We start from the raw sequence: 13,455 nt of genomic DNA, 5'->3' as shown, positions 1-13,455 counted from the left end.
CTAGGAAAAAAAAGCCAATTCTTGTCCCCCACCCCGCAAATACTCGTAATACTGCATCAGAGTCATGTTAACATGCAATGCAAAACGCCTCTCTCTCCTTGCCTCTCTGTACTTTGTTCATAGTGGCTCAGATCATCATTCCAAAGACTGAGCTGGCCAAAGCCACGTCCGCCACTTGCGATTCAAATGTTCGAAGAAAACTCTATGCGACACTCGCCCCTTCAAGCCTTCGTCAGTGGCGAGCGGTGTGTTAAGCCATATACCACTTTCCTTATAGTCTAGGATTGTGAAAACTCAATGTATCCCCTTTGTTTCTTCGAGGTATCCTTTGTTTTCTAATGGTCGGGCCTTTGTCGTGCGATCAGGGCGCTGACCGGGCGTGTCTCGCATTGCCGCCACCGCTAATCGATCTGCGGCAGGTTGACCAGACGGAGAATTCGCGTTATGCGACAAGTGACTAATACTACGTGATGATATAGGCTTTCCTTTTTGAAGATTCCGAAGACTTCTTTCTTTGTCTATCTCTAAGTTCCCTTATCTTTTTTTGGTCCTGGCGTTGCATTGCCCGATGATAAGAGTAAGCGTTTTAAGACATATGACACCTTCGAATGGCAAGGGTATAATTAGTCTAGTTGCTTCCTGCACAGACATCAGTACTTAATAAATTTAAATTTCGACTTGGTCATACGCAAACATGAGATGTTTAAGCTGACAAACATTGCAATTCTCAGGCTCGTGGCGATGCCATATGGGTGATATCCTGATCATAATGTGCTAATTGACCCATAAACCACTTCTGTAGACACATCTTGAGCACATATGACGAAATCAAACGTAAAGCACGACCGAGATAAATGTAAATTCCCGAAGAATCCCTGTTCAATTTGCGTGAGTCTGATCTATTTTCATTATATCGTCGTCGATACTCAAATTATCCTTGCATGTACTATATGTTGAACATGCCATCTCGGTACTTCGTAGCTCAATCTACTACTATTTATCAACCTGTAAGAATGTTCAACTTAGTGAAATCAGATTTTTAACATTTTGATAGGCTGTCGTGAAATCATGTCATAGTCTCGCCAGCAAACGGTTCAATGTCTGCTTTGGAATCTTCCTAGTGAGACCATGCTGAACTTGATGCACAATCCTGGTCCTATAGCAAGGCCTTGCCACTCAACCAAGGATTTGACTGTATAGAAAAGTGTACACAATAATATGCGTGCCTTGATCAAACTATCAAGGCGGGTGAACATCCTAGTTTGAGCAGAAGATGCGGCATACTACTAGTATTGCGTCTCGTTATATGTAAAATGATTTGGTTATCAGTTGGTATAACCCCCTTTGCTGAGGGAGTAAAACCGCTAGACCTCTCCAACGCTTCTGAATGTGGAGCTCTTCAGCTATTCTGAGATATCCTTGGGTTTAGTCTGTTGGCTGCCTTGTCATAATCACCGTCGAGTATGTGGTGAGACTAACAGCAGTGATTCGTTGTCCAACATCGCGAGTTCTCGACGAGTTGAAGTAGTCAGGTTTACTATAAAGATACAGCATGATTATTGCTGGCTTGATCGAATCTGGGAAGCTTCTGGATGCCATTCACGTAGGGCAGTGGGACTGCGACTTCGATCATTGGGGACATGGTGAGAATTGTGAGCCAGTTAGGCCGCAGCAGAGAGTGGGACGATGAAACCGCAACCCAAGTCTAACCGGTGCAAACCGCAAATCATGCTGACCAAGAAAAAAAACAAGGAAGAAACTTCAAGAAAGCGAAGGGAAAAAGAAAAGAAAAGAAAGCTAAGCTTGGACAGTTCCAAAGTTGCTGAGCATAGTTACAACTTACGGTTGAAGAAGGAGCTGAAGTGTGAGATGTGTGTGAGATCACGATAAGATTGTGGTGGAGATCATTTGGAACCTTTCCCACTTTCCACCGCCGCCTCGACCTTGGTTTCCAACCTCCCCGTTCCTTGGACCTGGAAGTGTGGGCACCCTCTTTTCATCTCAATAATTTAATCTATACTTCGTTTCTGCTCATGTCTCAAGTCCAGCCCCCTGGGTTGGCAGATCTGGAGAAGGAGCTGGGCTGCTCGGTATGGTCACGGATTGCCCTGTTCCAGAAGCATTCCATTCCTTTCGCCCCCTTACGTGTAACTAACGCTTATTTTGTTTTGTTTTTCTTTCTAGATCTGCACCGAGCTCCTATACCAGCCCCTCACTCTACTCGACTGCCTACATACCTACTGCGGCTCATGTTTGAAGGAATGGTTCACCGCACAAGGAACCCGCCGACAACCCCGCAACGCATCTCCCAAGTTCACCTGTCCATCTTGTCGTGCCGATGTGCGCGACACCCGCCCAAATGCTACAGTCACAACACTATTGGATATGGTCTTGGTGGCCCAGCCCGATCGCACCCGATCGGAGGCTGAGAAGAAGGAGATCGCAGAACGGTATAAGCCTGGTGACTCGGTTTTCCCACCACCGCAGGCGGAAACTGGAAGCTCAGAAGATGAATTCATGCATGAGATTCGAGAGATGAGCCTTCGTGAGAGTCAGGGTGACTCTCGACGGGAGGAGCGCCGCGAGGAACGCCGACGAGTACAAACAGAAGCGAGCCGCGCGAGAAGCAGTAACCCGGATAACCGCCATGGAGACGATGGAAGGTCTCGGCGGAGACGAGATGAAGACTCTGGTCATCTTTCGGCTCGGACTCACGGCGATTCTGAACGTTCGAGACGTGTCGAGCACCAATCGAGCTTACGGTCCCTACTTAGCCTATCATCCGAGACGGAGACAATGGAAGAAGAGATTCTGCGACAAATCATCGAAGAAGGATTGCTCAATGATATCGATCTTGAAAATCTAGGACCCGCACAGGAGGAAGAGCTCAGTGAACGCATTGCCGAGGCATACCGTCGAAGACACATGCAACAGTCAGATCCCCGCCCAGCTCAAAGGCGGAGACAATCACCGGAAACCAGTTCACGATCACATATAAGGTCGCATTCTACCCAGAGAACGGGCGAGGCAGTATCGACACCCCGAGAACAAGGCGAAAGGCGACCACCTGTGTCTAGACCACACCTACTAGAATCCGCCGCACCACGCCCGACCTCAAATCACCAACGACGAAATTCAGAGCAAGGCAGTGGCAATCGGCGAACATCTCCCGTGCGAGTAAACCAAGCATCCAACTCAGATGAGTCTTTAAGGCCTGCTGTTCGATCCTCGAGCGATATGACGGCAGAGCGCACTCGTAGTTCTCAGACTGGGCGACCGAGGGCAGAGTCATCATCTCGACGACCACGACGAGCCACCGAATCGGAACAGCCACTCTCCGACGTATGGATAAGTGGTGGAAGAGAAAGAACTTCCTCCCGGAATCCTACAACAAGTCAATCTGCGACAAACTCTCCTACTACTGTTACCTCGCCATTCAATGCCTCTCATAGCTCAACCCCAACAGAACATGCCACCCCACTTTCCTCGCCACTTGTTCCTCACAGATCTGAAAGACGACCTAGACCATCCTCGTCGCGCCCGAATGCCCCACAGTCTCCCAGCATTCAATACGCCGAACCTTTGATCCCGTGTGATCGATGCGGAAAAGCCAACATTCAATACGATTTGCACAAGAGATGCTTTAAGTGCAAAGATGGAAAATACCATATTTGTCTACGATGCTATCGCTCAGGCCAGGGTTGTCTTGCATGGCCCGGCTTCAAAAACACTGCGCTGGCAACATTTGAATTAATGCTGGCATCTTCAAATGGCCAGCCAGCACCTACCAAACGTCGTAGTATCCATGTATTAGGCTCCTTCAAATACCAGAAACCTGCCGAGACAGCTCGAACCACAATGAGTGGAGAAACGAAAATGACGACCGATAATCCAGTCCGTCGCCTGGGGACTGGGCTATTCTGCGACATTTGCATGTCTTCTACCAATGAGTGCTACTGGAAATGCAATCAATGCAACGAGGGAGACTGGGGATTCTGCAATCGTTGCGTAAACCAGGGAAGATGTTGTACACATCCACTATTACCAGTCCGCCGCCTAGGTGGGATCTCTACCTCAACGGGCACCGCGAATGACTCCCCAGTCATCGAAAAGTCGGAAAGCTATAAGATTTTGTCCTTTTCCACCAACTGCGACATCTGCACTTACCCAATTCCAGCATCTGTTACAAGGTTTCATTGCCTCGAATGCAACAATGGCGACTACGACGTTTGCACAAATTGTTATCTCAAGCTTGTTGTAACCTCGAAAATCAGCAAAGAAAACGGGCATAGCGGATGGCGCCGCTGTTTGCAAGGGCATCGAATGATTATCGTTGGCTTTGAAGACCATCAAGACGGACAAAGACGCGTCATTGTGCGAGATCTCGTGGGAGGTCGAGCACTTAAAGACGAGCATGTGAATCGATCACCATCTTCATCGCCTACCGTCACTGGGCCAATTGCATCCCCAGAACTCGGCAGTGGAGACTGGAGCTGGAGAGAAGGCCAAGAACGCCGCAAGAAGGCTTCTCGTTTGCGGGCTCTTATGGGCTCCCAGACTAGCACAAACACGTCGCCTGCAGACTCTCCAATCCAGAGCCCAGGCACTCCTACCTCTCCTCACGCACCTTCTCTGCGACGCTTTCCTCCCGATGGAGGCGTAGGACTCATTGTTCATGCATTGTGGTCGTGGTACCCTGAGGAGGACATTCAAGATGAACTCGTCTTTCCACGTGGTGCTGATATTACAGAAGTTGAAAATATTAATGACGAGTGGTTTTGGGGATGTTATGCTGGACGTACTGGGCTCTTCCCCGGTTCACATGTTGTTGTTACTCGAGAGGCATGAGCTTTTCCCCGTGAAGACCGAAGACTCAGGGTTTCTTTTTGCTTTTTGTATGTCACGTGCATGAAGTTATGATTATATTAACGATAGCGAAACTTGAGAAGAATGCATGTATGCTGAATAAGGTACAATTGAACGCAGAACTACATACCTAAAGCAACTAGACACCTTTATAAAAATTTGTAGCCTCCTGAATATCAACCAAGAAGTTGCCTAACGTACTTATCAAAAAGCTCCTTTTGAGACCAGTAATATTAAACCAAATATAGGGAGCGTAGAATTTAGGTACTTGAGTGTGAGATTGTGCCCCCACTTGAATCATTTCAGAGGTTTCTAAAGAGTACAATCCTCTATAGGTGAGCCAAGTCAATGCTCTCCAGGCCACATCAATGCTTTTCTATCTCTGTCAATACTCTCAGATCTATGTCAATGCCCTCGGAACCAGACCAATAAGTTTCTCCGGGGTTCATATCAAAACCGAGCCGTAAACCTTCTGTCAATGCTTTTTTCTCTCTGCCAGTGCTATTGAATCCATACAAAATGGCCGTTGTCCCCAAGAGTCCCTCGGACCACGGCCCGGGTTCTACTTAGAGACCACTAGATACAGGCAGAAGAGAGATACCGCATAACCAATTAATAGATTCTCATCATCATAAAGGCATTATTAAACTCATACTAAAAGTGATATCAAAATACAGCGAAAAACAAGACTGCCTCCAAGTTCATATTGGGAAAGAACCCTCCTACTGCAATAAAGCACACATCAAGTTCTGATAATCACCTGAAGTCTCTCCACGCACGCGGTCAATCAAGTCTTTATGGTACTTATGACGATAAGCCCGCTTCACCTGTTCTTTATGATCCCGGTTCCAGTGTATGCGCACAATCCTGACGACAAGGCGCTCATCCTTTGTGCCCGCACCATCCATAGCCTGCTCAAGTAAGATAGCATCACGCATAGCCGGATCCGAAGCACCCTGCGCCATAAACCACAATGTATCTTGCATATGACCAGAGTATTTGTCCATAATAACTCCAAGAAGCGAAGTTCGCCACTTAGCATGGCACTCATGATCCAAAGCCCGAAGCTGAGCATTGGATGCACGTCCAAAGATCTCGCATACCCTATCCATATCTCGCTTCTCGTACACAATAGTTGCCCACATCTTCATCTCCTCTGGGTTGGGTGGGACAGACTCCTCCGTTCGCCGGGCCGAGATGATATGCTTGAACAGACTGGATGTCTTGAATGACAAGTCATCTGCAATATCCATATGTAACTTGCGATGGTACTTGTGCTCATATGCTATCCTGATCGCATTCATATCTGCGTTCGAGCGTCCAAGAAGTGCCTCGTTCATCATCCATTCTTTTGTGCCCATTCCATCCACTGACTCGTGCGCACACTCAACATCATGGCCCAATGGCCCCTCAATCACAGCTAACAGCCCTTGTCGCAGGTATCCACCTGCCTCGCTCTTGACGTCCTTGTACAGATCCCGCCCGATATGCTGCGAGTATGAAGCGCGTACGGCAGCCACCTGCAGTGGATCAAGTCGCGCGAGTACTCCGATCATTGCTGCCTCGTCGGTTCCGAAACCCTTCATCGCTTTACGGAGGACATCAGCTTCCCGACGGAAATCGCCTGGCGCTTTCTGTCCTGGTGTGTAACCCAGCGATGGCATCGATGGTCCGGCGAAGGAATTAGGCCCCGGCACACCCGGTGGTACAGGGGCGCCTGGCATGCCTGGTCCACCTAGAGGTGGTTGGCCTGGTGGAGGAGCGTGACCTTGTGAGCCTTGCGCAAAGGGTGGAGGCTGGTTGAATCCTGGCTGGGGCGATGGTGCATGGTGGTAGCCGCCCTGAGGAGGAGCGCCGGGAGGAGGAGCGCCATATCCAACCGGGGGTTGAGGTGAAGGTGCACCGTATCCAGCTGGTGGAGGACCGCCGTAGGATGGTTGGGGTGAATGGCCATGATATCCGGCGGGCGGAGGTCCATTTGGTGGAGGTGCACCGTATCCCGTGGGAGGCTGAGGCGAAGGTGCATGGTATCCGGATGGTGGAGGTGCGCCGTATCCAACGGGGGGTTGGGGCGAGGGTGCGCCGTGATAACCGCCTTGGGATGGGGGCGGCTGGCCATATTGACCTTGTTGAGGTGGGTAATGGCCCTGAGGAGGGCCCTGGGGAGCACCGTATTGTTGTTGGTAACCTCCCTGAGGAGGTTGTCCGTATGCGCCGTATGGCGGCTCTATGTCACAATATGCGAATTAGTATGAACTGCGGGGCAAGAGGGGTACATATTCTGGGGTAGAGACGCAAGGGAACTCACGATTTGGTGGGGGGTATTGATAGGACATTATGATTCTTTTTCTTTAATCTGCCGCAATGGTAAATAACGTTGTTGATTTGTGTAAGAAGCAAAGTTGGAAGACCCAGAGTTAAGTAACTAGTAACTGGCTGCTTATGGTCCCTGGTTCCTTGTGGATTCAGTGTGGCGCAGTCGACTTGGTTTGGTGGGGGGGCGTGTACTGCCTTGTGGATGCTTTCTAGAAAAAGATATGACGCACGATGATGCTCAGCCTTGTCGGATCGGATCTAAACTCACGAAAAATAATACTGAGAACCATTATTTCACATAGGCAGAAATGAAACTTGTGGCGCAATTAATTTGATAAAAGAATGTAAAACTGATCATCCATTAAAGTCCTGCTTATAAATAAGATGAAAAGCTAAACTATACATCAGTAACCCAACCATGGGTTGTACATAAAAAGCCCATGAACTAAAAAATCGTCAAGGTCATATCTTCATGAACATAATCAGATGTCCACCAGCCCAGGTTGTAAATAGTTAGCCTTCGTAAAATAGACCGCGAGGTCAATGCAACTCTTGTATCATAAAACGTTGCCTACGCCAATGCTAGAAGCCAAAAGTAACAGAGCAAAAACAAGATAGAAAGTGGCGAGGGTAACAAAACAAAACAGAAATAGGAAAGAGAGTAGAAGACCAAGCTTCGGGGTATTGTAAGTCGTAAAAAATTGAAGTGGCAAATCATATACATCATAGGGCAAAAAGGAAAAGAACATAACATTCAATCAGACGCTAGCAGTGCGTCGCTTCACCTCACTTGGCTTCTGCGCGTAGGCAATTAACATGCGAAAGCCAGTGCCGCGATTTTGACACTCACGAAGGACCTTGCGGTCATTCCACATGCTAGGGTCATTGTCTTCGGTATCGGGAAGGACAGGATCCTCATAGCACTTCGTATACCACCAGCGACCAACACGAGCCACAATCTTGGCAATTGACTCATCATTGGCCGCGGAAGGTGAGGGGTCAGAGAGGAGATCTCCAAGGGAGACATTGGTATCGTCGGAAAGAGACGATTTGGAAGCCGTTTGGGTACTTTGGCTACCTGTGGTGGTTACCGAAATAACCGGTATTGAGAATGCAGTAGAGGCAGTCGTTGTAGTCGCAGAGTGAGACTTGTTTGAAGAAGAAGCAGTTGAGCCGGAGGAGCGAACAACCATTCCCGCTACAGGAATCCGCACCATGCATCTGCGAAGATTGTCAAAGCCCTGCGAGCCAATGAGGCGTTGGACGTTGTCGGTGCTTGGCTTAAGGCTTATAGACGGGTTGGCAAGACATGTCATCTCTTTGAGTCGACGGACGGCTTTGCGGGTTCGTGCGCCCATGTTCATCATATCTCGGTCTAAAATGCTCACTTCCAAGTAACCACCTGAGCGAAGGACGCGCTTACATTCCTGAACTATGTTGTTTTGGATTGCCTCGGGGCCAGCCGCAGGGAACCGTAACACCGCGACAGCAAAGTAGTCCTTTGGGAATGGAAGTGGGTTCTGTAGGCCAGCATGATAGACTGTATGGTGGTTTGTAGGAGGTTGCCATGCGGCAGGATGAGGCATCGGTGTAGAGACAGGTCGGCGACTCAAGCTGTATACCTCCGCGTCTGGATAAGTCAATGAGCAATAGAAAGACCAGTCGTCATTTCCAAGTCCGTCGATCACAAGGATTCTTCCATGTGTTCCAGTCTTGACGTGATTGTGAGCAGGACTGAAGAGGACACGTCCAAATGATAGCCAACGACTAGTCATGAGGGAAGCAGATCTCATGTTTGTGCGAGTGACAGCATCCCATTCTCGCTCTGGTGAGCCCAGTATAGATTTGCGCTCATTTTGAGACTTTTGGCTAGGGTTGGGAGCTGTGGCCAAAGACTGAAGAAATGTGGACTGTTGTGCTTTGACATTATCTGAGACGCCTTGAGTTGATTTTGTAGGACTCTGGAGGTCGTCATCCCCGTAGCTTGCAATAAGGTTGCTGTAGGATGGCTGAGTGGATGGAGAGATTGATGAGTGCAAAGCAGATACGATTCGGGAACGACGCAAGCGAATGGAGTCGCTGCTAGATCGGATCGATGCTTCATCGGGGACGAATGAGCCCGGACAAAGGGAACTGTGGTTATTCAATTCGTCCTGGAGAGCTCTACTCGCCATTGTTGCCATTTGGAATCTCTCATCTCCCTCATGTTTGTCAGACTCATCGGGGTTTGGCTCTTCGGGTGACAAAACATGATCAAGCAAATCATCATACTCCCCCCAAACTTCATCCTCCGTAGGTGCAGTATTTGCCTTGGGAACCACTGATGTCACTGCTGCCAAGGCTCCTGAGCTGCTTGACGTTGTAGAGCCCTTGTGTGGCGGTGAAAAATGAAGAAACTCGCTGGCCGAATAAGGCCCCGTGAGATAGTTCAAAGCACTAACATGTTCAGACGCGCTTGAGGGCTGATTGAAATCATAGCCCCAGTCCGGTACCTTACTCGTGTTTTCTGCTTGTCGTTGCCAAGAAGGGTCATTGAAACTGGGATAGTCCTGTCCACTTCGCTGTGCGGGAGCCGGAATCGGTGGTGGGGATTCCACAACACTGAAAGGCCGAGAGAAAGATTGCATAGCCGGTCTGTGTTGTCTGTCACGCCTAGAAACAACTTTCGGAATACGGCCAACAGAAGCTAGTCGTCTAGGACGGCGATCTTCTGGGCTGCTTTCGGGCTCTGAATCCATGAGATTGCGGTTGAATAAGGCGGTCTTCGGAGACGGACGGTCATCTTTACCAAATTCGCCTTGAAGTTTAGGAGGCGATGGCAGCAATATAGACGGGTGTCTTTTTCTTATGTTGAGACCTGCTGGGACTTCTACCGCGGGCGCAATTTTCTCCTCCTCAGTTGGCGGGGAATCCTCGAGCTTGCCAATAATATCATCAAGCTCATCTGAATCCGCATCAACAAATGCATAGTGTGCAACGGGGCGAGTTCTCAAGGCTGGTGAAATAGCTGCATGTAGCTGAGCAGTGTGAGGTGCAGCTACAGGAGAAGGAACAGAAGCCTTAGGCTCTTCGGGCCGGTTTCTTTGAAACAGATTCCACCGCGAAGATTTTCCTTTCTTGTTGACTTGTTGGTTCTCCTTCGCTGGCGCTGGAGGTTGATTCGAGTTGACAGCTCCCTTCGAAGTCTTGGGAGCCAGAGAGGTCGTGCTAGTGTTAGAGAGTGATTTTTGTGTCTTAGCAGCTTCGGAGCTTGCATAAATCCCTTGGCTCTTACCCTTGGGAACTGGCATCCGAGACTTCGAAGGTTGTGGTTGAGGATTATCTGCAAGCTTAATGCTCTTTTCCGGACTCCGGCTTCGAGTAGATTCCAAAGCAGTGGTGGACTCGCTAGGAAATATTAAATCATCCAAAATACCAGTAGAGTTTGTCACTAACGAATCAGTGGATTGAGCGGTAGAAATCGTCAGTGGTGTAGGACGAGCAAGACTAGATGATGTAACGCTGATACTGCTCATACTTTGCTCGCTTTGGGTTCGTGAAAGCGTTGAACCTTCCATTCCTCCGCCACTGATAATAACTGGTTCAAGACGGCTCAATAGGAAATCGTCAAGATCAAACTCAGGCCGGTTTGACATGCTGCCCTTGCTGCTAGCAACTGATTGAGACGCGCTTCTAGTTGTACTCGTTGATCGAGTTCTGGGATCAGAGGCGCTGCTCGCGCTTGTTTTCCGACCGCGCTGGCTGTATTTTCCATATCCTTCATGACCGGTTCCAGCTGCTGGACCCTTCCGTGCCGCTGAACGATTCTGTTCGCCGGCATTGCTTTCCAGCTCTGGCTTGGACTTCTTCGAGAAAAGACCAAATCGCTTGCCTGTGACCGGTTTTGCTGAGTCGTTCTTTTCCTTGGGCACGTTTTTGGGGGGATCCTTGGTCAATTTCGGTGATTTGCGTGTCTTGAGTGGAGATCCTGCTTCCCGAGATGGGATCTGAGAGAGATCTTTGGAGCGGAAAGAGTCCACGGATATTGTAGCAGATTGGTTTAAGGTGGAATATGGCTGGGGAGTTGTACGTATTTTCTCTATAGATTCACGTCTCGTGTGGCCTGTTGACTTTAGGTATGGCAGATTACTCTGTATCACTGGAGATGTCTCTAGATTCAGGCGATGGGTACCATCTCGACTTGGTCGTGGTGGTGTCTTCGGGACAGTCGCCTCCGGGCTGGAGGGATTGGTGATTGTTCGCTTATGACTTCTGATAACTTCACGTTCGGCTTCCTCAACTTCTCTTCTGGCCTTCTCCACGTCTATATCAGAGTCTTTGCCTGGGGAGTCTTTTGGCGGGCTGAAATTCACAGATGACTTCCTTGGCGGTGGGCTGTGAGGAGGACCTTGAATTCTTGTAGGGATAGACCCCGAACTCTGTTTTGTCGGAATGCTTGTGTTTACCACCGGGCTTCGGGTAGAAGGTCTTTGAGGAGTTGCTGTTCGGTGAAGCTTCAACTCTTTCCCTTCGCCTTGTGCACTTTGGGGGCTTGCAAACACCGGGGGCGGGGTGAATAATGGAAGTCTCGTTTGGGATGGACTAGGCTGTCTTAAGCGTCCAATCTTACTTGAGTGCATAATCCCAGGCGAGTATGATGACATCGAGGTCGGAGTGGAGCCACGACTCCACATGCCTGGAGATTCAGAATACCTTGTGGATGGGCTGCTCGCGGATGGAAAGCCATGTGAAGGGGGAGGAAGATTCTGAGTACTGACTGTAGTCCGGAGACTCGCCAGCTCTGCTGGTCCTTGAGTCATCGGAGACACCACTCCACTCTTAATTGTCTTTTCGCTTGAACTTTTGGAGGATGCAGATGCAGATACAGACGGCCCGGCGGAATATGCATCTGGAGTAAAACCCCGCATGGGGTCCTTCATATTGCTTGGCTGGTCTTCCTGTGGAATCACCAGACTAAGCTTCTGGGTTTTATTTTGCTCCACATGCTTCCCTATTAATGGCGCCTTTCTGCGAAGAACATTGCGGGTTCTTTTGGCAGGTGGCGTTTGCGTTTGCGTGTGCGTTTGCACTTCGTGGCTGGGCGCAACTGTGGGCGGGATTGCGAGATTAGGAGAAGAAGAAGACGATGGAATAGTAGATGGAATAGGAATTTGAGTTGATGTAGATGCTGGTGGAATTAAAGATGACAGACCGCCAGTAGTCGGCCGTGGCAACAATGATAGTCGTTTGGAGCGAGGAGCGGCCTGATATGTTGCTCTTGGGGCCGGTATTTGGCCAGTTTCGTCTGAACTAGACACAGATGAAGCACGACTAGTTCGCGGGGTATAGTTCACTGGCTTTGCCAATTGGGATCTTGGAAGTTGGGAAGTATAAGGGACATTAGAGTTGGACGGCCGACGTGATGAATCTGCAGGAGCAGCAGCATTTGGCGCCATACTACGGCCACCAAAATTGTACGACATGGTGCAACGGTGACTGAAGTCCCTGGGTCCAATGTTGAGACAAGTGGTAAAGTGATGGGTACATGTGCATCAAGATAGTAATCATAATGCTAGTTCAAAGTATGTCGGGGATGGCACTGTATGCATGGGGGATAAGCTTCCATAGATGTTATAGAGAACAGGGTACCAAATGACGTACAGAAGAAAAACCGTCAATTCATTACTTTCATCCACGCTGGTCACCAGGACTCTTTTGCAGGCGTAAATTGTATTAATAGAGGCGTAGTAGGGAATCGAGATTCGCAGTGAGGTATCTCAACGGGCACGTAAACAAAAACTATACAAATGCAACAAAAAACAATCAATAATCATTAAAATGCAGGGTCATTAAGCGTAGGAAATTAAATCCCCGGCGACCGTCAGATAGATAAAAGATTGAAATTCACCGACTTTGTCAGGCTGATCGGCATCGAGCTGCAGCTGCTTCGCCACAGTCTGGAGCACTGTGGCACAGGATTTTCCACTAGCCTCGGCCACGTCAGTGGGTAAGAGATCCATAAGAGCCTGAAATGAAATCAAAATAGGGTTAGACTTTTTCGGTTGCAATAGAAAGAGAAAAAAACTTGGTATAGAGTAAGAAGAAGAGGAAATAGAAGAAAAAAAATTCAGAATCATGTCATCCCGCAGAGGTACGCAACTTTTTGTATGTGCTGACTCGGGATTTCGCTCCCCTCTTCAATGTGGGGGTAAAAATCTAAAAATCTAAAAAAAATAGAAAATTCTCCTCAATACCACCAACAACCATATAGAATGCTGAAAGTGGCATCATAGG

General features: G+C 48.8%; 3 protein-coding genes across 3 annotated transcripts; 1 reads left to right on the top strand and 2 right to left on the bottom strand.

Moving 5' to 3' along the window:
* Positions 1-2,033: 2,033 nt before the first annotated feature.
* Positions 2,034-4,848, top strand: N7478_010329 (SH3 domain protein; the record flags this gene model as incomplete). The annotated part of the gene is made up of 2 exons (XM_056926543.1): positions 2,034-2,090; positions 2,185-4,848. The coding sequence occupies 2 exons, from the start codon at positions 2,034-2,036 to the stop codon at positions 4,846-4,848; spliced, it is 2,721 nt and encodes a 906-aa protein (XP_056775913.1).
* Positions 4,849-5,588: 740 nt separating this feature from the next.
* N7478_010328 (uncharacterized protein) lies at positions 5,589-7,202 on the bottom strand (the record flags this gene model as incomplete). The annotated part of the gene is made up of 2 exons (XM_056926542.1): positions 5,589-7,093; positions 7,175-7,202. 2 exons carry the CDS (start codon positions 7,200-7,202, stop codon positions 5,589-5,591), a joined length of 1,533 nt encoding a protein of 510 aa, XP_056775912.1.
* Positions 7,203-7,940: 738 nt separating this feature from the next.
* Positions 7,941-12,644, bottom strand: N7478_010327 (uncharacterized protein; the record flags this gene model as incomplete). Its single annotated transcript, XM_056926541.1, has 1 exon — positions 7,941-12,644. The coding sequence occupies one exon, from the start codon at positions 12,642-12,644 to the stop codon at positions 7,941-7,943; it is 4,704 nt and encodes a 1,567-aa protein (XP_056775911.1).
* Positions 12,645-13,455: the final 811 nt, after the last annotated feature.

Source organism: Penicillium angulare, assembly GCF_028827245.1.
Source record: "Penicillium angulare strain IBT 27051 chromosome Unknown utg000007l_segment0_segment0, whole genome shotgun sequence".
NCBI lineage: Eukaryota > Fungi > Ascomycota > Eurotiomycetes > Eurotiales > Aspergillaceae > Penicillium > Penicillium angulare.
Note: the sequence above shows the minus strand (reverse complement) of the source record. Positions and strands in the feature narration are given on the sequence as shown.